The sequence below is a fragment of the Schistosoma haematobium genome, chromosome 5 (genome assembly GCF_000699445.3).
Source record: "Schistosoma haematobium chromosome 5, whole genome shotgun sequence".
Classification (NCBI taxonomy): Eukaryota; Metazoa; Platyhelminthes; class Trematoda; order Strigeidida; family Schistosomatidae; genus Schistosoma; species Schistosoma haematobium.
In genome coordinates, this window is record NC_067200.1 from 8,736,518 (window position 1) to 8,764,171 (window position 27,654).

The 27,654-nt window shown below is 33.3% G+C and overlaps 1 protein-coding gene across 1 annotated transcript in view; it reads left to right on the forward strand.

The window, feature by feature from the left end:
* Nucleotides 1-23,017, forward strand: part of MS3_00000684 (uncharacterized protein) — an 89,047-nt gene extending 66,030 nt beyond the window's left edge. The window contains exons 15-19 of the mRNA XM_051208359.1: nt 301-320; nt 10,871-10,992; nt 16,034-16,447; nt 17,090-17,164; nt 22,631-23,017. Of these exons, the coding sequence (XP_051064840.1) occupies nt 301-320; nt 10,871-10,992; nt 16,034-16,447; nt 17,090-17,164; nt 22,631-22,651 (652 nt within the window). The 3' untranslated portion in view covers nt 22,652-23,017. The remainder of the gene's footprint in view (nt 1-300; nt 321-10,870; nt 10,993-16,033; nt 16,448-17,089; nt 17,165-22,630) is intronic.
* The last annotated feature ends 4,637 nt before the right edge of the window (nt 23,018-27,654 follow it).

Genomic DNA, 27,654 nt, shown 5'->3' on the forward strand with positions numbered 1-27,654 from the left:
AACCTCATATAATCCAGGAATTTAAGCGACACGTCATCATTGAGTTACTATCTCACAACAGACCCAGGTGAACTCCGCTGGTCATTGTTGAGAAGTCCCACAATAAGACGAAATGGATGTCTAGTTTTTTCAGGTTTTCCATGGTGCTCTAGCTTCAATTGACTCATGATCTCAACTACTGAAATAAGCATAGTATTTTTTTTACCTACCAAATTATCGCTATTTACACTTGTATATTGTATTTCTTGAATAATATTTGAGATGATTTAACTTAAACTGTATATATGTTCTTTATTTTAGCGAAGACACAAGAATGGGTCGTAAGTTTAATTGTATGATTATTTTTCTAAAATATTATTTAAATTCTTGTTAATTTGAATGAACAAAAAACACTGAGAATATTGCGTTCGATACATAATCAAACTGTAGAACCATTGTTTCAATGCTGTATTATTGACTTCAATAGATGATAACCATAATGTTTATAGAATATAGTTGCCAATTAAATCACTCAAGCTATACTACATCTATATCCATTATGAAACAATAGAACAAAAAGCCATATACGAAATGTATTCATGCTAACATAAATCACTGAAATAGTTTATTCTACTTAACAAAATAAGTTTTTGTCATAACTACACAGTCAACTAACCTTAAATCATGAACAAATATATATTTAAATTGAGTTGGTATGGTTAATTGGAGTTTAAACTTTATCGTATTGCACAAGCAAGTGGCTTTCATCATTCAATAGCTAAGTAGATAACGGGATAGCGTTTAAAGTGAAAGGTACTGAGTTCCAGTTGTGGAGTGAAAATCAACTCTGAGATACAAGTGTAGTGAACAGAACACGGGTGGGGACAATAGGATTGTATTTAACACAAGGCAGTGGAGCATCGTGAGGAGATGCAGTCCCATGGTAGTCGGTGACCAACGATTGGTTCATACGCCATTTGTTCCCGCAGGATACTGGAGCCCATGTGCAACATTGGTTTGGAATCCGGTTAAAGCCACGGACATTCGCTTTTCGTCCTCTCATTTTCGTAAACAACACCCCTACCACGAGAAGGCAGTGAGTTGGACTTCCCTGGCAGAGGCTGTATACGCGTGGCTATGTGAAAGCATTTCGAGAGGGAGGGCGGGCCCACTCCACTCTCGGTCATACCAGTACAATCATCAATCCATTGTGTTACATTTCATTGTTCATGCGTTTTGGTACAAATTGCATTGTGTTCCCGCTCTCCCTTTCCTGATCTTCCCCCATCTTCTGCTGCCAGACATTACGTTTTTAACTCGCATCATATACTACTTATATCAATATAAGTAGCATACACCACAAAAGTACGTCCAGCTGACGAATTCTAAATAAGACGAAATACATATCCTGTATTTCACTCCTAATCATTATTCATAATTGCTCATCCATATTTATTTAGTTTTGACCAAAAACAAAGACTATTCTTCTATATATTTTTTTATTTCTTGTCACATTTGCCTAAATAACAGTATAACAACTAATGTTAGACAATAATACACCTTATGGTTACTTATAAAGTCTATTTTACTGTTTATGATTTCTAAAGTTGTATAAGATTTTGCTGATTGTAAACAAAATGAAATTCATTTACATAAGACCAAGTTCTCTCAGTTTTGTTTTGTTTTTTACCTCTAGGCATTTTATGTTTTATATTCCTATTGACTATGTAAACGTGACTGGACATATATGTAAGCTACTTATATATAAGCTACTTTTAATGACAGAAGACTGTTTTCTTTTTGTCCTTTATTAAATCATCATATTTCCCGGAGTACCATAAATGGAATATTAAAAAAAACATCTTTGTATATACGGAACTGGACTAAAGGAAAAGTAGACATTTCTCTATAAACATAAATCATTCACTCAAAATTGTATAGTGATTTCCATTTGTTACTAAAAATAGAATAAAATCCACGGGTTTGGTAACAAACTCTATAGGGTTATGTTGATTGTTAAGTTTAAATTGATATCATGAATCGATCAATATTAGAACAATATTGGTTGAAGTTAGATATTCACATGGTTGAATATCAGGTCAGTGATCTAGAGGTTACATGTTTGTGCATGAGACTGAAGGTTGTGGATTTGAGTGTTGTGTATGGAATCGTAGATGCACATTGCTGAGGAATTTCATACTAAGATGAAATGGCCATCTAGTAATTCTAGGTTTTTAATGGTGGTCTAACAATGATCCATTCATGAGATTTGGTAATATTAAGAATTAAATCATTGCTTCGGTTCAGTGTTCTTATATGGTGAATATTGATTTCTTTCTGATAAATAAAACTGAACTAATGACAATTATCATTAACTCGCAAGTTGTCGGTGTTATGTTGTTTTCTAGATGTAACTACATGAAGTTAATTGCTTAAGATATCACTGTTCATTTAGATGTTGTATTGAATTCAAGTGAACTGAAATATAATGGTGATAAAAGGAACGGACTTGTTAGGATTACGAACAAAATAATATTCTAATTAGTATCAGAAAGGGTTTATTTGTGGATATTGTAGTAATTTCAATAGTTGAGATCATGAATCAAATGAAGCTGGATAACCAAGGAAAACCTGGAAGCACTGTTGGCCGTTTCAACCTATTGTAGGACTCTTCAGCAGTGCGTTCTCACGATCCCAGGTTTTCCATGGCGGTCCAGCTTCAATTGACTCATAATCTCAACTATTTAAATTTCTATAATATACACAGAGAAACCTCTTCCGATATTAATCAACATATGCTCACTTGTGACTGGCTTCAAGCGGTATTTCCTGGGGTTCTAGTGAGAACCAGTGACCAGTGGATTTCATCTATATCTGTTGTGAGATAACAACTCAGTGAAAACAATGGTGGATGTGTCGCGGTTAAGTGTTCGCATGCGAGACTGATATTTCCTGGATTTGAATCTCGCTAGGTGGGATCGTGGATGCTCACTGCCACTGAGGAGTCGCACAATAGAACGAAACAATAGGTCAGTCCTTCCTGGTCTCGTTTCAATCGACTCATGATCTCAACTACAGAAAACAACATTCAATAAAACTGGACAACAATATACATTAGCAGTGAGACAATGAATTATCATACTTATCAGTTCACGGAGACAATTACTGGTACAAAATTGACAGTACAAATGACAAAAATCAAAAATGAGAAAAAAATCCTAAGAAAAATTAGAATTTCGGCAAGAATAACATTGAAGTCGACAAATAATTGGTTAACATATCAATATAGATTTATCTAACCAATTTATATAGAACCTATCAATCATTGGTAAAACAAAGCTTCATGATTGAAAAACATGTCTCAGTATAGTTATCCTATAAATTATCTTCTTTAACAATCACAACTATGGAAAAAAAAACAACCCCAAAACTTTCAAGTTACAAGACGGAAACTTAAAGTTTAGACGAATGAATCACTATTAAGCTGCCAAAAATTTCTAAATTGACTATATTTTCATTATTGAACAATCATCTTTCAATCTCACTGATAGATTACTATCTCATACTTGACATGATTTATTAATACTGATCCTGGTTTCTAGCATAATGCTAGAAATTCAGGAATTATCTATTTAAAACTATACACTAGCAACTATATAATTTTAATTATTAGATGCATAACTATCATTATTTTGTAAAAATCACATTGAACTCCATAGAGACTGAAAAAAATCAATGCTTACTAATATGTATCCTTTAGAGTATCATTTCATAATATTCCCATTGTACATAATTGTACTACCATGAAAATATCTTCTAATAGACAGATAAAACATCTAAATTGAAGAAGATATCATAATATCTCTTTCCCTAGTGAATGAATGGTTTTTTGTTGTTGCTTGGATGACATTATTTTTTATAAATATTCACATATCACTGCTCCATATACAATTATAGAAATGTTTAATAAATTAGGCAAACTAAACCATTTTTCATAGTAAGCAAAGATGGGTGATGGCTAGTAGTGGAATCCAAGACATGTGTTTCTTCTTATTTGGAACTCATTAGCTGTATGTACTTGAATTTCAAAGTTGATTTTCACTCCGCAAATGGAACCTAGTACTGTTCGCTTAGAACTCTGTCACGTTATCCATTTAGCTACTGAGTCCTGATAACTCGATGATGTTCGAAGCGAACGGTACGGTGTTTGAGTCTCGGAGTGAACACAAATTCTTGGTTGCAGGTACATCCAGTTGACGAGTTCTAAATAGGACGAAACGCGTGTCCTAAATTCCACTGCTAGGTATTATCCATATCTGCCTATGCTTGTGAATTAAGAAAATATCAAGGCAATACGCACAGGATGCATGTTAGGTCCCGATAAACATCATGAATGCTAACTTTGGGATCCTTTAATGGACCAATACTAAACGTGTATTTTTATCGTATAATCATTAAATAATTAAACTATTCATATTCATGTTCCTGTTATTATAAGCATTATTTTGACCTATTAACCAATATTATACGTGTTATTATTCTTGAATTATGCCCTGTCTATTAGTCACTGCCCCCCTCATTCACAGCCACATCTGGCTAATTCTTGTACAAATGCTGTTTCACATTTTATTGGTACGTTGTGGTCTGTTTGGTTGGTATATAAACTCAGTATGTTTGAAATATAAGGATTCATATCGCACAGACTGAAACTTGTGTTCTGGACTTATCTGGCTGGGCTAGGCGGGTGGCAGGGCCAGTCAAAACTCTAGACTTCTCGCACGTGTTTACGCGTCTTTGATCCGATCGATAAGTCACTGCTCTCTAATCGGCGGTCACAAGTTATAACAATGTATATATACCAATAAGAGACTGATCAATTGCAGTCGTATACATCAATGCGAGGATTTAATCAAACAATACCAAATGAATTCACACTTCATAATATTACAAGAATAGTTTATCCAACATCCAATTATGCTACAATATTTAATAAAATAAGGTAAATCGTTTAAATCTATTCCATGTATTCATTAATTTGAAAAGCCTAATGTCTGAATAAGACTAGCGTATTAATTATTCATAAAATAGGGTAAATTAAGAGAAAAAACACCAATTCATTTATTGTAGTCATTTGCAATATTCCTATCATCACTAATTAAATTTTGTTTATGTTCATTATATTACTGATAATAATGACCAAGAGTATTATAGGCAGGTTATTGAGTAGATATGTAACTATGGTAATGTGGAAATGAAAAAAAAAACCTTAATATATAAAGTATGTAGTGACAAATGAATACTATAGTCAATGTATAAAAAAATGAGCACTTTTGGATGTAAGTTGACAGCGGGCATAATGACAAGGAATGTATAACTTAGATCTAAGATAATTGAAACTGATAAATCGGAGTAAATGATTAGGAACATTGATTAAGTATGTTAATTCAAAGTAGACCAATTCTTGTTATAACTTCCTGGTACCGAAAAATAAAAACATAAATACACCAGCCAAACACTTTATTCAGGTTATCTTCAATAAGAATAGTCAGTTTTATTCAAAAATATTGTCATAAGTAATGGGGTTCAACTATGACTCGTTTAAGATGACTATCTGTAGTGTCTGAATGAACTAATGATTCCTTTGTATATGTTGAATGCTTGGTTTCGAATTCCAAATACAGTACATTCGTTCATTCTTGTCTAGTACCTCTTGATCCGATTACGTTATTTCTGGGATTCTTAGTTCGTACTATAATTCAAATACTCCTAATCATCATACTATCATCAACGGAAGTGAATGGTATTTAGGTAATGTCACTTAAACCTTATTGGTAGAATTCAATAAATAGACAAATGATCAACCAAGTTCGAAATAGCTCAAACTCTGAATCTGGATAAAATAGGTTTGAATCCCACATGAAATATCATTTCCCCACAAGACGTCAAGTATAGCTCTCTGTTGAGTTCTAATTAGCTCGAAACTTGTTTCCGGGTTTTTTAAAAATCTACTTTCAGTTGTCCGTAACCGTTTGGCATATGATAAGTCGATTGAATTTGGAAACGTGAAAAGCTGAATTCTTGATAACTAGTTTCTTCTTCTCGTACTCATTGATAAATTAGACAGTTATTAAATCGATTGCGAACATCCGAATTAGAAATCATAGATAGGTCACGCGCTATCATTTTACTAATGATTGCATTTCTCGACAATTTTATCTTCCTCCTAAAAGAACCTAACCATGCAGATAAGGAGAAGTTAGTTTAGTCGTTAGCATTCTGTAAATGTTGATAATTACAAGGAATCAGATTATCTTTGATAAGTGAATATATCCTGCCTCGACAAACCGTTCTAATATGAACTATGTTAATTACAATTCTAATTGTTTTTGTCCTCCTTCTCGTCTAAAGGAATGTTAGCATAGGGAAGCTCTATCTCCATTTCAAAGAAGTATTTAGTCGTAGCCATCTTATTTTATCCAACCTAACACAACATATTTTAATTGTATGAATTATAACAAACTGGTGTTTTGAAGTTGTATTTTCGTAATCTAACCTATGATGGTTCACTGACTAGATCCACTCTATAACCCAATATAGAGTCCCAAACTGCTTGATCTAAGGTAGTTCAAAGTGATTACCCACTACTTTCATAAGCTTTCTACTTATCATGAAAATATAATTGCTATGAATAAAATACTAGTTAACAATTCGTTCAAATCTATAATGAACATCTCTCTGAATAGTGTTATCATTTGCTGTAAATTATTTCATTGACTCTGCATTAACACATCTCATTGCATTTATTAAAACTTGTAGTTTTGTGCCTTATCAATATATAACGTAATGATACCGCCAATTACAGAACAGTGGATTATTGACCGGACCGATGACGCATAAAACCCGTACGAGCAGTCGAGAGTCCTTATCGGTCCTGCCTGTTAAGTCCAGAACACCAATCTCAGCCTCCACTGCATGAATCATGTATTTCAAACATACTGGGTTTATATACCAACCAAACAGACCACATCGTACCATAAAATGGAAAATAACATTTGTACAAGATCTAACCAAAAGTAGCTGTGAATGTGAGAGATAATAATTGATAGACTGGGTATAACTCATGAATGGTAAATCGTATAATAATAGTTCATAAGTCAACATAAAACTTATAATAAGAGGAACACGAATATGAATAGTTTAGTTAAGTAACAATAATACAATAAAAAATATATGTATAGTACTAGTCCAGACATAGATTCCAACAATTACCATTCATTAATCTCATCGGGTTATAACACTATTGGTTATATGAATGAAGTTTTGTTTCCTGTTTTGAAACAAACTTAGGAAAATATATTTACATACCAAGCATTTATTAATTGCATTATTAATTTGCATCAGAACAAAGTCAGGTTGACACAATAAAATGAAATAGAAAACAAAAAAGTTAACTTTGTCATTTGAATATGTTATCGCTAATGATAGTTTTAGTTTCGATCGAATGATCTACAATAGGATAGAATCGGAATATGGTAAGACTATAATTTATGAATGAACCAATCTAATTTATGATAGAAGATCTCAAATTTTGGCGCATAATTCACTCATTCATTTGGCTAAATACCATTTTAGCATCATAGTTGATGTCAGTTCGTGATGAATATCCTAAATGTAATTACTAACCTTAACTATTAACTGTATGTCATAATTCTGATTCCTCATCAATTCCTAGTTAGTAGATGGACATTTTCAAGGTCATTCTAGCGTTACTCAAATGTCGTCCATAAATTAGTAAAAATTAATTACGAAAAGAAAGAAAAGTTACAATCAAACAGATCGTTGTATGATTGAAGTATTCAATGAACAAACAACGTGATTAATGATTGAAGTTTTATAGGTTATTGTCATAATTTATCTGATATTTCATAATGGTAATCATTATGTCAAACAATCAGTAATTCCATCAAATCGTTAATAAAAACGTTTAACTTTCAAAGAATGATCTAACCAGTATTCAGTTCATATCAGTTTGCGTGTATAGATATATATGGAATATAGAAAATAATTATTGAATGTTACAACATATGGAACTGATTCTAAGTATTTTAAATTCATCCCTGTTAGTCATGACATGAATCTGATAACTCTTTTTAAAATAAGAGAAAGTCATGTGAATAATGCAAATAACCTGTAACTAAGGGTTCGAATTCCATGTGCGCACTGATGAGGGGTCCTATATTAGGACGAAACAACCGTCCAGTGCTTCCAGGTTTTCGACGGTTTAACATCGATCGATTCGTTCACTATACCCTAGCAGACTTTGACAATTTTTTAAGAACTCCGAAACTTCTTTCTTCAATACAGGCAACGTTTCATGTTTTACATCACTGACTGTCTTTGGGTGGATAACCACTAAAAAGGGTGTATTAAACATCTACTCCATTCTAGTTTGTCACTTTCAGTCAGTGCTAATCCACGACGATCTGTCTCAGGGATTATAGTCTCCATTACGGGAGACTAGCCATCAGACTACTAAGTAGGTTTACAACTGTTTACTTTTTTAACTGAGATCGCATTCATTGATTTTAAACACAAAGTATTCAGATAATACAATGAAAAGGTTACCTTCAGATCATCACTTTAGTTTCGGAATCCGATAATCTAACTTTTCTCGGTTTAATCAGGTTTTTAGGGGTTGTGGAGATTGTCAAGTTTTCTGATTGAAATCATGAGTCAATTGAAGTTAGACCACCATGGAAAACCTGGAAGCACTGGACGTTCGTTTCATCCTAGTATGAGACTCCTCGACAGTACGCCTCCACGATCCCGCACCCCGTGAGATTCGGACCCAGGACTTACCATTCTTGCGTTGAGCGCTGAACCAACTAGACCACTGAGCCGGCATCCAACAGTGTTAATGTCTAACCTCAACTAATCCAAGAAGTTGCGCGACCATCTTCCATTGTATTGAAGTAGACACCTGTTTCTACCCGACACGGATTTTGTCATTTCATCATTTTTTTTTCTCTAAAACTTAAGTCTTTCACATCCTATCATATACAACGAATATATCTTCAAGTGTAAAATACAATTTTTTCTTACATTGACAGTATACAGACAACTGTCAAATGAAAAATAACTAATGTTATGTTTTTCAGAATATTTTAACCTCTATTATTCATTTTTAGTAGAGTGACAAGTCAAATTATTAGTTTTTGATTCAGTTATCTGTAACTGAAGCAACTAATCATTCTATGCTCGCATATGTCCACCATGAATGAATTTCTTCCACCTAAACGTTGAGTTATAAGCTTTAACATATTTTGTTTATAGTTTAAAATATACCTTAATACTTGTTACACAAGTCATAAGCTATATTGATTCAACAGTTAAATGGAAAACAGATAGGCATGTTAATCAAAATACAATAACATTGAATGTTATAGTCAATATCAATACTTGAATTCAGGTGTAATCAGTGATGGATGAGTTCCAAGTAGAAAGAAGCCTGTATTCTCGACTCTACTGTTAGCCAACATTCATTATAATTAAAATACAAATTTATAAAGCTCATTTCCTTTTTAGTATGAATTTGATAGTTTCATTCAAAATGAAGTTGTTTAATTGGAAATTAAATTGAGCCATAAATTGTCTAAATCCTTTGATGAAGTCCTAACAACTAAACTCCCTTAAAGCAATATTTTATTTTTATATAGTGATAAACTCTTACATTTGGTAGCTAATAGGTGATGTAAACAATATATCATTAGTTCATTGTTTCTGGTTAGGAATAACACCAATTCAATGGTGAAATGGGTGATGAGATATTAACTCACTAAAGACAATGGTGGATGTGTCGCTCAATTTCGTGGATTAGTTGAAGTTATACATTAACACTGTCGGATGCTGACCGGCACAATAGTCTAGAGGTTAGGTGGCCGAGCGTGAGACCGATAGGTCCAGGGTTCGAATCTCATGAGATGAGACCTTTGGTGTGCACTTCTGAGGAGTTCCACAATAGGACGAAACGGCTGTCTAGTGCTTTCTGGTTTCCCATGATGATCTAGCTTCAACTGACTCATAATCTCAACTATTAAAATGATTATTAACTTTGTCAGTTAATCAAGCCTATCAAAAATTGATAAGTAGGGAAATAAACATCAATATAATAACGTCGTTCTCTCTCTTTTTAAAAAAATGCAGGTATAATGTAAAAGTATTTTGTAATATGACCAAAAACAGTGATTGAATATGTTAAATGGTATGGCTTAGAGTGAATTATAGTGTAGTGTGTGCTACTGATGTCGATAGATATAAGTAATATGTATCGTCAATCGAAAGTGTAATGTCTGGCGATACAAGGTTAAGAAGATCAATGAGAAGACAAACGAGAACAGTGATTGATTGGTGTGGACAAGAAGAATCAGTCAAGTTTGATACAATTGATTGGCATTTTGCAAAAAGAAGAATTTGTTGTATGGTTCTCAGATTTTACTAAGATATTCTGTAATTTTCTGTTGAAATACATTTGATTGTCCACATTTGTGTTCTGGTTCACTACAATAGTGGTAATATGACCACAATCAGTGGCTGAATATGTTAGATGTCATAGCTTGGAGTCGGTTATAGTGATACAGTTTCATTCACTTTTTATTTTATATTTTTCCTGTGCAAATACCTTTTCATTATGTCTTCACAGTGTGTGATATCATTGTTTAGTTTTTTTTTAACTATCACTGCCACTACAATGTTTCGTTTCTTTTGCTATTCAGTCTGTTAATTTTATCTTGTTATGGTAATCTAATCCGATGATTTTTGAACTAACCTACATTTGTAATAGACTTTGTGTTGATTATAATTGAATGACTAATTTCTTTCTAACATCTTTAAGCATCAAAAACTATTGCTCGAACTGCTGCTTCGTTTGTACCAATGTTACATCCAAATCAAATTAAAGAATTAGAAAATAGTCCAAATATTACAAGACGAGCAAGTGCACATGTTATCTGTCCAGTAAGTTAAACTATAATTTCAAAATTACTTTTAAAAAAAAAGAAGTATGCACAACTTGTATGATATTGCTGAGCACCTATGTGATGTGTGCTACGGATGTGAACAGATATAAGTAGTATGTCCCACTAATCAAAAATGAAATGTCCTGGTGACAGAAGGTTGAGAAAATTGAAGTGAAGAGAACGAGAACAGAAAGTGATTGGAATGGAAACGAAGGAATAACAAAGTTTGAAACAATTTGATGTTTATTTTGCAAATGAATTATTTACTGTATAGGTTTCAGATTTTACTTAGGGATTCTGTAGTGATCAGTCATCCTAACTGGTTGTAGTGTCGGTTACTATGTTAAGCCCATATAACTTATTTTAGCTTCTGGACAAGTCAATTTATCTACTCTTCTTGAGTCACGTTTTGATCTTGTTAATTATTCACTTATCAACCCAGATTGTTTTCATATGAGCGTTTGTGTATGTATTTCTTACATATGTGTGTGACTAAATATCGGTTAACGCTTGATTAAATGAAGTTGGCTCACATGCTTTCTCCAATGTGCATCCTTTCGTTTCGCTTCGCTCTCTCTTCTTCGCTTCATTTGCTGCGATTCTCTGATTGTCTGTTCTGATCAACGAATGTACAAAATATACATCATCCTAATCTATTCTCCTATTTGACATATTTGATTCTGTTATTCACTAACTCGAGTTAAGTCAAGAATTATATACGAAGATTGGTGACATGTATATTTCGACAGTAATCATTTCAATACCAATCATACACACGATCTAACTGGAGTCAGATCCCAGGTCACCAAAGTGGTGAGCCAGCTAATAACATCGATAACATCTAATTGAAGTCAAAATGAAGGACTCCATTAAATGGTGTTCTCCTTCATCACACTTTAACGTCATAAAAATCTATACAGTTAAATTCAATTTTCACATACTTGGTACCATTTATTGTTACCCCTACCCAAATGATACTATACTAATAAATGTAAATCAAAGTTGATTATAATATCAATCGTCAATATACAATAGGATCTAGGATCTTCCATCCAATTTCAGATGGCATCAATTCATTCACAGATCATTGATCAGTTTAAGTAATCTTTAACTTCAATAAAGGAAACTATTTCCATTAAATCAAGATCATATTTATCATACTTCATAAATACTGGTTATTTTAAATATTCATTCATAGATTCTATCCTTCTATCCTTCAAAATGATTGACCTTAATCATCTTTACTTTAAAATGAAACTAACATTACTAAACAATGAATTGATTCAGTTCATGTGAAAATAAAAATTATTTCATCATTATTGTTTCAATAGAAATAATGATTAAGGTTAAACGAATGAAATAGATAGAATCCATTTGTTGCATTTTAAAACAATCGAATGTTGACAACAACAGCAACACGATCAAGAACAAGAAAAGCAACTAACTTTCCCCTCCCCCCCAGTTCATCAATGATTACTTCTTTTAAAGTACAAATAAAGCGTGTTAAGATCTTAGTCTCTTTTTTAAAGAGAATTCAATATATATATATATATATATATATATATATATATATATATATATATATATTGTAAATAGGTTTAGTAAAGATATGAAGTTGCTGACCGAAATATTGATGTAAGAAATAGTTAACATTAAAATTCTATTTCAATGGAAAAATATTTAAAAAATTCTTTTTTTCAGGACAGATACTAAAAGTAGCCATTTAGAAATATACTATGCTACTAAATTGACTTTTCCACTTAAGTATAAACGATCAAACCACACATTCTAATGAATTCATTATTTCATATGTCTATGTGGGGATACATGGGTAGTAAGGAGTATTTAACTGATGTGATCAAATGATGATTATGAAACAATTGTGTATATGGATTCAAAATTAGTTAATATCGAATTCCTCAGTTGATTTAGAAAATAAAAATGTTACATTCTTGATCTGCCTACTCACTTTTGGTGCTGAGGATAACTTGTCTAATCTAGATTAAGACCTTGATGCGATAGGCTGACTGACTTAACCTTAAGGCTAGTATGCGTTAGTTCAAAATGAAAGCGTCGAAAACTATTCTATCAGCTGATTGGCTGACAAGCATGCGAGTGAGAAAAGACAAGTCAACTGGAACACCACACGATTTATTCTCAATTCTGATCTGGTTCCTGATTTCCAGATCAGTGTAAACAGATACATGAATAAATAGATGACTAACCAGATCATAACGCACAATAATTGAGAAAATACAGTTATATCCAAAACTGGAGATTAGCATAGAAATTAGAGTACAAAATATCAGATGGGTTTTGTGCATATTATAGTAATTTCACTGATTAAGATCATGAGTCAGTTGAAGCTTAAGTACAAAATATACCATAGCTTTGGAACAAAAAAAGCTATGACAGTGAATCATACACCAAACGAAAGCTGATGTTCTGTAGAGTAGACTAGGGACAAAAATAAATGTTATTGTTTCACAAGCTTTGAATCAAATGAAATAACTTCCCAAAAAATAGCTTCCTTAGTTTGTCAAGGTTTCTTGTATCTCTGTTCACATCAAGAAGACCACGTTCAACTAAAGTAGAAATAATGATTGAAACTCTCGAAGAACTGGCCTTAAAATCGCTTTCAAAAGGTTTAATAGAAACTGTTAAGGACTTACTTACGATTGTTACTCCTAATGGAGCATAGGCCGCCGACCAGCTTTCTTCAACCCACTCTGTCCTGGGCCTTCTTTTCTAGTTCCATCCAATTCTTGTTCATTTTTCTCATGTCTATTTCCATTTCTGGGCGTAATGTGTTCTTTGGTCTTCTCCTTTTCCATTGGCCTTCAGGATTCCATGTGAGGGCTTGTCTTGTGACACAGTTTAGTGCTTTCCTCAATGTGCGTCCTAACTAAATCCAGCGCTTCTTCCTGATTTCTTCCTCCTCCGGATCTGATTTGTCCTCTCCCACAATGGGCTGTTTCTGATAGTGAAGTGAACAGAACACGTGTGAGGACAATCGAATGTATTTAACACAAATTACAGGACTTATTAATAAACTTTAACAATCATAAACTAAATGCATAATTTGCAAAATGTCCGCTAATTGTCTCAAAATGGCTCAGACTTCATTGTTTTTGCATTTTCATACAAATTGAATTCTGTTCCCATTCTTTACTGTTCGATCCTCTTGTCTCTTTGCTTCCAGACCTTCTGTTCACGACTAACATCATATACTTTTTATGTCAATATAAGTAACACACACCACAATAGTGTCTGGCCAGTGGATGTGAATTATTTCGCGTAGACAGCTGTTAATGAACACTTGTATCTTCTCGATGAAGACTTTTGTTGTTCTCCAAGTTTCCGCCCCATACATCAAAACTGTCTTAACATTTGTATTGAAACGTCTTACTGAGGTATTGGCAGTTGACAGTTGTTTTGATTTCCAGATGTTATTCAGTTGTAAATATGCTGCTCTCACTTTGCCGATCCGCGCCTTCACGTCTGCATCAGATCCACCGTGTTCATCAATGATACTGCCCAAATATATAAAGATTTTTACATCTTCCAAATCTCCTCCGTCAATTGGGATTCGATTGTTGGATGCTGTGTTGTATCGGAGAATCCTGCTTTTCCCTGTGTTTATATTGAGACCTACTGCAGTTGAGGCTGCTGCTACACTGGTCGTCTTCTCCTGCATTTGTTGTTGCGTGTGCAATAGAAGAGCCAGACCACCTGCGAGGTCTAGATCGTCCAGCTGCATCCTAGATGTCCACTGTATCCCGTGCTTCCCTTTAGATGTTGACGTCTTCATGATCCAGTTGATATATATATGGATATATATATAATGAAGACAGTCACTTTAGTGACAACCTCTGATGCAGTAAGCGCCAACATTCATTAAGGTAAAGTGAGATCATGAGATACAACATAGAGAGTGCAAATTAGGCCACTCTTCGTGGAGAAGCTCGTACCTGGACAGGATTACCAATAAACAAGCGGTACCTGATACAGATGTGGAAGGACGGATTGGTAAATTAAGGGCAACATTCCTAAAATCAGGGAACATCTTAAACTGAAAAAAAATATCAGTCAACATCAAAGTCAGAATTTCCAATACAAGCGTGGATAAAGTTTTATTGTAAGAGGCTGAAACTTGGAGAACTAATAAACCATTATCAAGACGTTCCAAGTATATATAAACACCTGTTTGTAGAACATACTTCAGGCCGGTTGATTAGACATTATCATCCACACTTCATTGTGTCCGTGGAGAAAGCAGCTTCCAGATGAATAGGAGTTAAGAAAACTACATTGGAGGTGTATGGGACATAGATCGTGAAAATCATCAAAATGTATCACGAGGCAAGCCCTAACTTGAAATTACCAAAGTGAAAGTAAAAGAGATAGACCAAAGAATACATTGGTCAGAGAACTAGAGACATACATCAAGAGAATGAATGGCACACTTGTCAACATCTGTAAACGAGAGCTCAGGACATCGTATGTTGGATATCGCTGGTTGGTGACTTATGGTTCACGAGAGTGATAATCGTAAGTGAGTAAGTAAGTAAGCAAGTATTTCTCGGGTTATTGAAAGCTTTGAGAACTTCAAAATCTAAACTCGCTTCATGTGTACACAAACGATTTGTAGTGGCCTGAAATCTCTCCTGATAATGTGTATCAATGCCAAGGTTGGACTTGATAGTTTCAAATAAATTGAGCATTGATTAGAAGGTTAATAATAAATTTATGATTTTCATATCCTAATAAGCAGAAAAATTATATTTCTAACGTTTCGTAACTCCATGTAAGCCACTTCTTCAGATTATTTTATTACCATGATTATCTTTAAACCATTTTAAATTATTGGGTAGTATGATAAATTTTTGCCTTGCCTACATTATTTAAATCATCAACTATTGTTGACTCCACCTTTTGTTCAATCAATCTTTATTAGTCTCCTTAAGTTACTACCTTGACTATTTCAAATACTAATACCCAATTTAGATCCGTATGTTTTGTCTGTTTTTTTTCTTTAGCTTCCCCCACAGAACAGTGACTTACGCTTTGATAAACCAACAAGTGATATAAATCTATCGGATAAAAAAAATTGTACATCATTTCTAGGTTTACAATTACCAAGTGTATCTAAACTACGTAGACATAGTTGTGATGCACAACGTCAAGAGAAAAACACTACATCACATATACCAACAAATAAAATAAATGATAATTTATCTAGACGAAGTAGTGACCAATCATTACAAGATACTGATAGAACAAATTGGTATACAATTCCAAAATCTCGTGGTTTGTTAAATTCTGAAGAGAAAAATTTACTTACTGCTCAAGTATGTGAAGGACCATTTATTCGTACATCAAATATACAAACAAAATTGAATTGGAATTCATCACAAGTCAATGAACCTGTGAAACAAATCACATCAAATAATGTGAGTTATTTCATAGATGTATCCATAGTATACACTTTAAAGCGATATTTTCAAGATGTCATAAAGCTGTTTTTATTTCACAGCCTCTTATGAAATATATACATTCCAGGAATTATCAGTATAGGGTTGTGGAGACTGTTACGTTTTTCATTGAGATCATGAATTGATTAATGTTAAACAACCATTGAAGACCTGGAAGCACCAGATGACCGTCTTGTCCTAGTATGGAGCTCCTCGGCAGTGCGCATCCACGATCCTATACGTGTGATTCAAAACCAGAACCTCCATACCACTAAGCCGGTCGGCATCCAATGGTGCTAATGTCTAACCAACCAATTCAAGAAACTAATATTGTGATTGCTTTTCTCCCCCGATTGACATATATTAAAGGCTATTGTCAATAACGGCGAACATTTCAACCAGCATATAGTTGTCTGCTCACTAGTATATAAATAAGTTTACAGTAGAATTTCGAAATTCTTATTGTGACTACTTTACGGTTCGGTAAAATTGAAATGATGAACTGTTGGTGATAGGTATAATATTTATCTGATTACTGTAACAGCATATTTCACATTGTATAAATGATTATTTCTATTGTATGAAAGTTATTCTCCTCTTCTTTTTATATTCTTGAAATAGAAATTGGGCAATGAACTAAATGTTGAACCTCGTACATCAAGACGATCAAGTTTGATAGCAATTGGTGATTCTGTGGTAAGTAATATTACTTCAGGTTTTAATTAGTCATATACATTCAGTAATGATATAGATATTTTATGAAACTTCCAATTTATAGACAAATTCAAAATTAAAATGACACGTGGTAAATCATATTTGTAAGTATCTCTATTTTTATTTTGATAGAGTTTTGTTCTCTGAGATGAATGGTTTGGTCGTGGAGCTTTCATCGTTTTTCTGAACGACATCATCAGCACAAACTTCAAGTTGAAGTCTATCTTTCTGGTTAATGAGCTTAAGAACTAAAATCAATTATTATACTATGTAAACATATTGATATCCTGAGCAAGATCATCTAAATGACGCCATTTAATTGTTTAATGGATAACATATTGAAATTTGAAGTGAAATGTACTGTGTTTCATACTTTGGATTCAACAATACATCGCTTAGCTACATAGTCTGAAACGTTAAGAATAAACTTTTCAGATAAAAACTGATATTTAGTTTAATGTTATTATTTATAGTGCAATTCCTATGTGATACAAATCACTTTGAATGGCATTTCATAATCTAATAACTAATTTGTTAAACAAACCCATTACATTCATGTCTTAGTAGAAATGAAGAAAGATGATTTTATTGAATTCCAAGTGATTTGAATATCCTTACTTGTAACTGACAGAAAACGTTATTTTTCGTCTGTCTTTTTCCATCAAGTTGTAGTAGTTGAAGTCATATATGAAAGAGGTGTTTTTTGACTGAGTAGGAACCCAGATGATTTGAATCTACGTGAAAGTATGTTTATCGACTAAAGTGACTAGGACATGAATTACGTAATTCAAACCACAGTCAATCTAGACACTCTATGATGGTTGGTTTAGAAGTAGGCTAAAAGAAAACTGAAATTGGCCGATTAAAACCATATCAGTGAGTGAGGACATTAACCGTTGAGCTCTGCATTGTAGGAAGAGCTAGACTACTTGGTTAGTTAGACACACTGTGACACTATTCATAACCTGTCATAGTGGCTTAGACATAGATCACTATTTGTGTTACTCTAAATCCTGAGTTTTAAAATAACCTTTTTAATTCACTTGGTATTGTTTGGCTTGTATCTTCCTATTGAGGTTAAAGACTGCAATTGATCAGTCTGTTATTGGCATATGTGCATACTGTGCGTATGCCTTGATATTATCTTAATCTAAGCCAAACAAGCCAAACAATACCAAGTGAATTTAAATTCACCCCATTGCACAAGCAAGTGCTTATCAGAACTCAGTAGCTGAGTGGATAACGCGATGGGTTTGGGGTGAATGGTACTGGGTTCGAGTCCCAGAGTGAACGTCAACTCTGAGATGCAGGTACATCCAGCTGACAAGTCCCAACTAGGACGAAACGCGCATTCTGGATTCCACTGTCAGCAACTATCCATTATCTAAGATTTGATTTAAAAATTTCATTTTACAGTTTTGAAAAGGTATAACAACTTGAACCGTGCAAATTTTATATCCGTTTCTATGGTGGATACAATTGCCTGGTTGTTTTTTTTTAATTTTTCAAAACAAAAACTTCATAAACATTTTAATGATTCGTTCTCTGAATAAATTTATTCTTTATTATTGTCCGCTAATTCTTGAGTTTAATCAGCTGATGTTAGTCAAGATTCAACTTCGTTAAATACACGTATATATATATATATATATATATATATATATATATATATATATATATATATATATATATATATATATATATATATATATATATATATATGAACATAAGGGAATTACTGATCTATTGGGAAGTATATATATTCCAATAATCTGATCAAAGTCCTATGATTGTAATTAATTGAAACAAGAAACAAAATCTTGATTTTATAATATTAATTAACTGGTACTCTATTACTACTACTACTACTACTACTACTACTACTACTGTTATTATTATTATTACTGCTACTACTACCCTTACTAGAGATGCTTATCGATATAAATATTATAGACCACTGTTTGAAAAAATAGAAAAGGCAATCAAGCTGAATGATTTAGTTATTGATTCAAAGAACACAAACGATATTGTTTACCAGTTTTAAATGAGATTTGCCTCAGGTATTAATAAACACAATATTATTGGTTATTATTATTTGAATTCAGTTATAAACTATTTGTTAGATAGTTAGTTGTATAGCTGGATACAAACATTTTCTTGTGACATAAAAAACTTGACATGTAGTATATCAAGTAACTTGTGTTTAATTGGAAGAATTAGAATAATAATAATAATTTAAGTAGTATGATGTAAATGAAGTATTCACTTCATGGATTGTTCTAATAGCTTATAATGGGTATCATACTGTTGAAGATAACATTATAATACCAAATAATAGATAGTATCGTTTTAGAAGAATTAAAGTGATTACGATTTATAAAATCGCAAAGTTTATATGTATATGTGGAAACTTGTCTTGGTGATAGATAGATAGATAGATGTGTGGATAGATAGATAGATAGATAGATGGATGTGTGGATAGATAGATAGATAGATGGATGTGTGGATAGATAGATAGATAGATAGATGGATGTGTGGATAGATAGATAGATAGATAGATGGATGTGTGGATAGATAGATAGATAGATGTGTGGATAGATAGATAGATAGATAGATAGATGTGTGGATAGATAGATAGATAGATAGATAGATAGATAGATAGATAGATAGATAGATGTGTGGATAGATAGATAGATAGATAGATGTGTGGATAGATAGATAGATAGATGTGTGGATAGATAGATAGATAGATAGATAGATAGATAGATAGATAGATGTGTGGATAGATAGATAGATAGATGGATGTGTGGATAGATAGATAGATAGATGGATGTGTGGATAGATAGATAGATAGATAGATGGATGTGTGGATAGATAGATAGATAGATAGATAGATAGATAGATAGATAGATGTGTGGATAGATAGATAGATAGATAGATAGATAGATGGATGTGTGGATAGATAGATAGATAGATAGATAGATAGATAGATAGATGTGTGGATAGATAGATAGATAGATAGATAGATGTGTGGATAGATAGATAGATAGATAGATGGATGTGTGGATAGATAGATAGATAGATAGATAGATAGATAGATAGATAGATGTGTGGATAGATAGATAGATAGATAGATAGATAGATGTGTGGATAGATAGATAGATAGATAGATTAATATATAGATAGGTAACCTGCAAGATCTTAGATTTTACTATTCATTCAACGGGAGGGTGGATGGTGCATATAATTCTTACTGACGATTGCATGTTGGGTACCTCAAGTTATCCAAATCTATCTTCTATAGATGAGCCACTGTAGCATATCTCAATGGGCTTTACAAAAACACAAATTCATCCATATATTCAGTTGAATGATTCACTCCATTCGATTAAATTTATAGGATCAACTGCCCAAAAGAATTATCCCAGTAACAGTGTAGGAAGGTATTCGAAAATTGAGAATTCTGTATATTGATTTAAGTGTAAGTTGTGAGTCGAAACTACACAGGTGAATGTAGATTGCAGTAAAGTGAAAAGAGATATTTTGATATGCATCATAAACATACCAGTATGAATAATAAAATAATATACTAAAACAGAGTTCAATACGTGAAAATATACTAAGTCGTGCACAAATATACACAGGAATATCAATGTACTCACTTCGATGGTACATATACTAGAATTGGAACGATACAAAGAAGATTAGCATTGCCTTTGAATAAGGATGACGCTCAAAACCGTGAGGCGTTCCATAATTTTACTCAATAGTCTAGATGTTAAGCGTTCACGCATGAAACTGAAGGTCATGGCTTCAGTTCCCGCGTGCGGGATCATGGATGAGCACTGCTGAGGAGTCCCATACTAGAACGAAACGGCCAGCCAGTGCCTCCAGGTTTTTGTTGCTGGTCCAGCTTTAATCGACTCATAAATTCAACCACTGAATTAAGAAGCTTTCTAACAGAAATGAAGCATTACGATTATCGTACAAGAAATCCTTAATAGCTATTTCTATCGAGGTCTAGCTGTTGGTGACCGTCATACTGTGATAGTTCACATGTCTTGTTAATTTGACCTGATATCTGACCTTTTAATTAGATCCATTCTGTTCACCATATCAACATCTTCTTAGTTGAACATGTGTCTATCTGTACAGATATAAAGGAATATATATATACATATATATATATATTAATGTATTAAAAGTAATTGATATCCCATGGAATACTCAACACAACTATAAAGTAAGTTATAACAGTAAGTAATCCTATTTAGGATTGGTAAGTTGGAAGCTATTTTATAGAGTTATTGTTGGTAGTTACTTACTCTTACTCACTTCTGTTACTACCAAAAGACTATGTCCTATGCATCCTATATAGTTCTGTCCAATCATTGTTCATTCTTCTCATGTCTGTTTACATTTCCCGGCGTAATGTCTTCCTCTTCTCCTTCGGCCTTGAGGATTCATTGTGAGGACTTGCCTTGTGACTTAGTTCGGTGCTTTCCTCAATGTGTGTCCTATCCACATCCAGCGCTTCATCCTGATTTCTTCCTCCTCTGGCATCTGGTTTGTCTTCTCCCACAGTGGGTTGTTGCTAATGGTGTCTGTTCAACGGATGTGAAGTATTTTGCGTAGACAACTGTTATTGAACACTTGTATCTTCTGGATGATGGCTTTCGTAGTTCTCTAGATTTCCACCCCATACAGTAGAACTGTCTTGACATTTGTATTGAAAATCCTGACCTTAGTGTTGGTTGACAGTTGTTTTGATTTCCAGATGTTATTCAGTTATAAAAATGCTGCTCTCACTTTGCCGATCCGCGCCTTCACATCTGCATCAGATCCACCCTGTTCATCAATGATACTGCCCAAATACGTACAGGTTTTCACATCTTCGAAATCTTGTCCTTTAGGTGTGATTGAATTGTTACATACTTTGTTGTATCGGAGAATCTTGCTTTTCCCTTTGTGTATATTGAGACCTACTGCAGTTGAGGCTGCTGCTACACTGATTGTCTTCTCCTGCATCTCTTCAATTGTTGGTGGAGTAACATCTATTGTGAGATCGTGGATGCTGATTCGATGTTGGGTGGATTCAGTGAGGCTTCCATAGAAAACGGACTCGTTAAAGAAATGCTAGCCAGAAAAACAATTAATATTGATAATTGGGTTTCGTTTTGAAGTCATTAATCTGAATGATTTCTAATAAAATAATAAAACATTCACAAATAAACTACCCAATTTAAAGTAAGCAATTTCACAACAAAAAAATCATTCCCCCTTAACAACAAATCATCATAACTCTTTCAATACTGAACCAAATGTTGTAAATAATTTCAGCATTTTATTTTTTAAAAAAGAAAAAGAAAGAAAAAAGAAAAAAAACTATTTGTCCATATTTTAAAGTTCGTTTATTGTTTCTCTCTTTTGTTGTTTGTTTTTCCTTAGATAAATCTATTAACTAAATAGATAGAGCAAGAGAGAGAGAGAGAGAGGGTTTGTGGAAGAGAAATAACTCCTGTGACGTGTCAACCCACTATCAATGAATTAAAAACAAAGAAAAAATCCCACAAAACTGGTCATACACACCAATCGGTCACTGTCCAATTGAACACATTTCTTTTTTCATGATGATGTAATCATAATCATAATCATTATATGTTCATATGTTACTTGATAATTCCATGTAAATTGCATCATATATATTACAATAATATATATGTATTATGTAATTTCTTATTCAATACATCATTACATTTAAATTTCTCTTCCTTTTTCTTTTCTTTTTTATTCCTTTTTTTGAATGTAATTTCTTTCATGTTTTTATTTTTTCCCGCCTGTTTTTTTTAAAAATTGAGTTAGATCAATATAATTATTTTTCATTCAGTAAAACAAAAAAGATGATTATATATTCAACTGTGTATTTATTTTATTTGGATGTGAATAATAATAGAATATATAAAGGGAATTTGTTTAGAATGGAACTTGTTACAATGTATGTTTTCATCTATTTCAGTGTTTCTCTGACAAGTGAGATCAGGTTGATATTCACTGTGTTTAATTTGACGAGTTTTCTTTTTTTCGCTTGTATATGTTGAGGATCACTGTTTCAGAGGCTGCTGATAAACTAGTTGTTTTTATCTGCATTTGTTCGTGTGTATGGGAAAGAAGAGCCAGACCATCTGTAAAGTTCAAATCGTCTAGTTGCAATCAAAATGTGCATTGTATTCCGTGCTTCCTGACAGATGTAGAGGTTTTCATAATACAGTCAATCACTAGAAGAAAGAAAAAGGGAGAGAGTAAGCAGCCTTGTCTGACTCCTGTCTTTACTTCAAATGCATCTGTCAGCTGTTCCTCACGCACGAATTTGCACAGTGATCCGTCGAAAGAGTTCCGGATTAAGTTGACAATCTTTTCAGGAACTACATAGTGTCAAAGAAGTTTCCATAATGTTCTCCTGTCCACACTGTCAAACGACTTCGCATAGTCAATGAAATGGATGTATAGTGACGAGTTCCATTCAACTGATTGTTCAACGATGATCCGTAGTGTTGCGATTTAGCCTGCTCACGACATATCCTTACAAAATCCGACCTGTTGATCTCGAAATTGGGCGTCTACTGAGTCTATCATTCGGTTCAGCAACACTGCGGAAAACGTTTCCTGTTACTGACAGTAACGTGATGCTTGTGTAGTCCTCACATATACTCAGATCTCGTTTCTTTGGTATCTTGATGAGGTATCCTTCTTTCCAGTCCGTCAGCCCTTGTTTTTCCACACAAATCTTCTTCCTGAAAAGACTGTGGAGTATCTTTGTAGTTACTTCTATAACTGACTTCAGTGTTTCAGTGTGTATATTGTGCGGTCCTACTGCTTACCCACTCTTGATTTGTCTGATGACCGACCATTCTGATTTGTTGGATCGTTGGTCGATTGACATGTATAAGAATGTGTGTTTTCTGCTTCGATGTCCGATGGATTGAGTAGAACTGGTCTATTTAAGAATTCCTCGACGTGTTCCACCCATTTCTTCCTCTGTCCTTGAATTTCAGTGATTGTCTTTCATTCTTTGTCCTCGAACGGACGCTCGGGCATACTATATATCCCTAGCACATTTTTCGTTTTGGCATACGGTTGTCTCCCATTTCATTCTCTTGCAGATTGTTCCCTGTCGTTGATAGGTCTCCAACGTATCTTTGCTTGTCTGCGCTTATGTTCGTCTTTACTTGCTTATTTGCTTCTATGTATTAAGCTTGTGCCTTGATTTTCTCTCTCCTTGTTCGTCTGTTATTAACTGCTGTCTTTCTGTCTTGAATCTTGTCCAGGCTTTTCAAAGAGATCCACTCTTGCGGCCCAGCACCCTGTGGCGTATTCCAGGAAATCTATACAAGAGATAATGTTCACTCCGTGACTCCAACCCACTACCATTCGATTCATACATTTAAAGCTATTGAATAACTTTCTAATGTCACCTTCATTCCTGTTCAGCCTGTAATACAAACCACAAATTATAAGATTTTATTATATACTTCAATCTAGATTAACTAAAATAAATAGTTAAGTAACATTCAATTACAATCAGTTTCAATAATAATAATAATAATAATAATAATAATAATAATAATAATAATAATAATAATCGTGAAACTATAAAACTCAATCCAAGTTACAAAATGATCTCACAGAATGGTACTTCATTCATGAAGTAGATCTTCACTTCACATTATCAGAATAACACAAACAAAACAGAACAGATAGATATACTAAACATTCAATTCAATCTTCACTCTGTTCAATTGATTCATTAAAGTATCCCATATTATCTCCATTATTATTATTATTATAATCATTATGATTATTCTATGTCTATAACATGTCTCATCTACTGGATTGAATCTCATATTGAAACAGACATCATTAATTCAGCATAATAAATTAATCATAACATTCTTGCATTGAATTATATATCCATATACAACAAATGAGATTGAATTCATTACTATTCAATTGCGTGTTCATATCAAGTGTTGAACAGAAATTGACTTCATTGAATACATTTCTATTGAATAGAATATAAATAAAATAAATGAATCATGTTTTATTGAAGAAAAAGTATCTTTGAACAAAGAATTGTGTTTTTTTTTGTGTTTTTTGCAATGTAAAAACGATTAGATTTTTGTAATAGAAACGACACTGAATGCGTGTTCTGGATCCAATTGATAGTCATAATCCAACAATATTGAATGAAAACCTGGAAGCACTGTATGGCTGTTTCGTCCTCTTGTGAGACTTCTCAGAATTGCACATGCACGAACCCGCCTAGAGAGAGATTCGAACCCAGAACTGTTGAAGAGTTTCACAATAAGCAGGTAAGGGCCATCCAGTGCTTTCATATTTTGCATGGTGGTCTAGCTTCATTTGACTCATGACCGTAGCCATTGAAATTACTATAATATCCACGAAAACCCTTCTAATATTTAATGGAAACACGGTATTAATCCATTTTCTCATATTTTACGTATATAAACACGAATGGGACGTTCATTCACCTTAGGTGAATATCTACGCTAGATACCCTTCCAGTGTCCATTCTACAGGACTTCAACACAAATAATATCAAAAACACGTGACTAGCTTGACTTGAACGTAACTATATTTCCACATCAAAAGCAGACAACACTCCTAACACTAATAATAATCGTAGGAGAACATATAATAAATCTAAAACCTGTTACATTATCTACACATCTGACTAAGCAAACAATGAAGCATTATCTTCCTTGCCCACACATCAATCTTATACATTTTTTATACATTTTCATTTTAAGAAAATTATAAACAAGTATGTCATAACGTTCTGTGATGGTACCAATGTAGTGAGCTACAACACAAGTGGGGACAATCATATGTATTAGAATACAAAATTACAAAACATCTTATTAAAATCTGAGAACTATACAGTAAATACTTCGTTTGCAAAATATCAATCAATCGTCTCAGATTTCATTGTTCCTTTGTTTCCTTACCAATCATTTTCTGTTCTCGTTCTCTTTTCTCCGATCTTCTTAACCTTCTGCCGCTAGGCATTTCAATTTCGATTGATCATACATACTACTGATATCTGTCGATATCAGTAGCACACACCACACCACATCAATATCCATGGTATTTTCGATATCTTTCATTAATTTTTGAGTAAGTAGTTTCTTCAAATTCATATCTACATTAGACAGAAACATCTATCAATCCATTAAAGTGCATGGCTAAGTATAAGTGGTTACAATAAAACCAGGATCACGAAATCAACGAACAGATACTGGGATAATACAAAACGGTGATTCATTCATTTATTAGATCCTTACTTTACATTATCAGAAGAACAAAACAAAAGAGACAGATAGATTATACATTCAATTCAATCTTGACTTTGTAGAAGAATAATAATAATAAACACTAAGATGAAATTGAAAACAGATTCCTTCAATTATTCTATATATTCAATTCTATTTACTTGCGTGTTCACATCTAGTGTTCAACAGAAATTTACTCAATTGAGTATATTTCTATTGAACAGAATAAAAAAAGTAAATCGAGTCATGTTTTTCTTTCTTTTTCTGAGAAGTTCAGTCAAATAGTTTCTTTGAATAAAGAAATTCTTTATAAACAGTGAAGTTATGCAATAGTTTCTTAACATTTAATATTACACTATTCTCATTATTGAAGATCGTAAATTGTTAGTTACTGTTTATATACGTAAAATATAAGTAAATGTATTATTACTGTATTTTAATGAAATGTTGTTGGGTTATGACAATCAATTGGATCCAAAACACGCATTCATTATGTGTTTTGGTACGGCCGAGAGTGTGCATAGTCAGCTCTCTCTCTCGGAATGTTCTCAAATGGCCACGTGTATACAACCAGAAAAATCCTACTCACTGCCGTTCTCATGACGCGGTTATCGTTTATGAAATTAAGAGGACGAAAAGCGAATGTCCGGTGCTTTAACCGGGTTAGTACATACGGAGAATCAACCTAGGGGAGTTGGAAAACCTTGATTCCAAACCAATGGCATACATGGGCTCCATGATCCAAAAGTAGTTAATGGCATATGAGCCTGCTGTTGGTCACCTGCTACCAATGCACTGCATCATTTTATGCTGCTCCATATCTTGTGGATTAGACCTTTAGGTCGAAGGCTCAGGATGTGGCCCTTTAAGAAAGCCAACTGTTTCGGTTTGGGCACACAGGCAGTATCCTAGCTCATATCTGTTTGGTGCTTCCTTGTACCAATGTTTATGTGTTTAAATAAATAAATAGAGTGTTGTTATTAACTCAAAATCTAATCGTTTTTACATTGCAAAAAACACAAAAAAAAACACAATTCTTTGTTCAAAGATACTTTTTCTTCAATAAAACATGATTCATTTATTTTATTTATATTCTATTCAATAGAAATGTATTCAATGAAG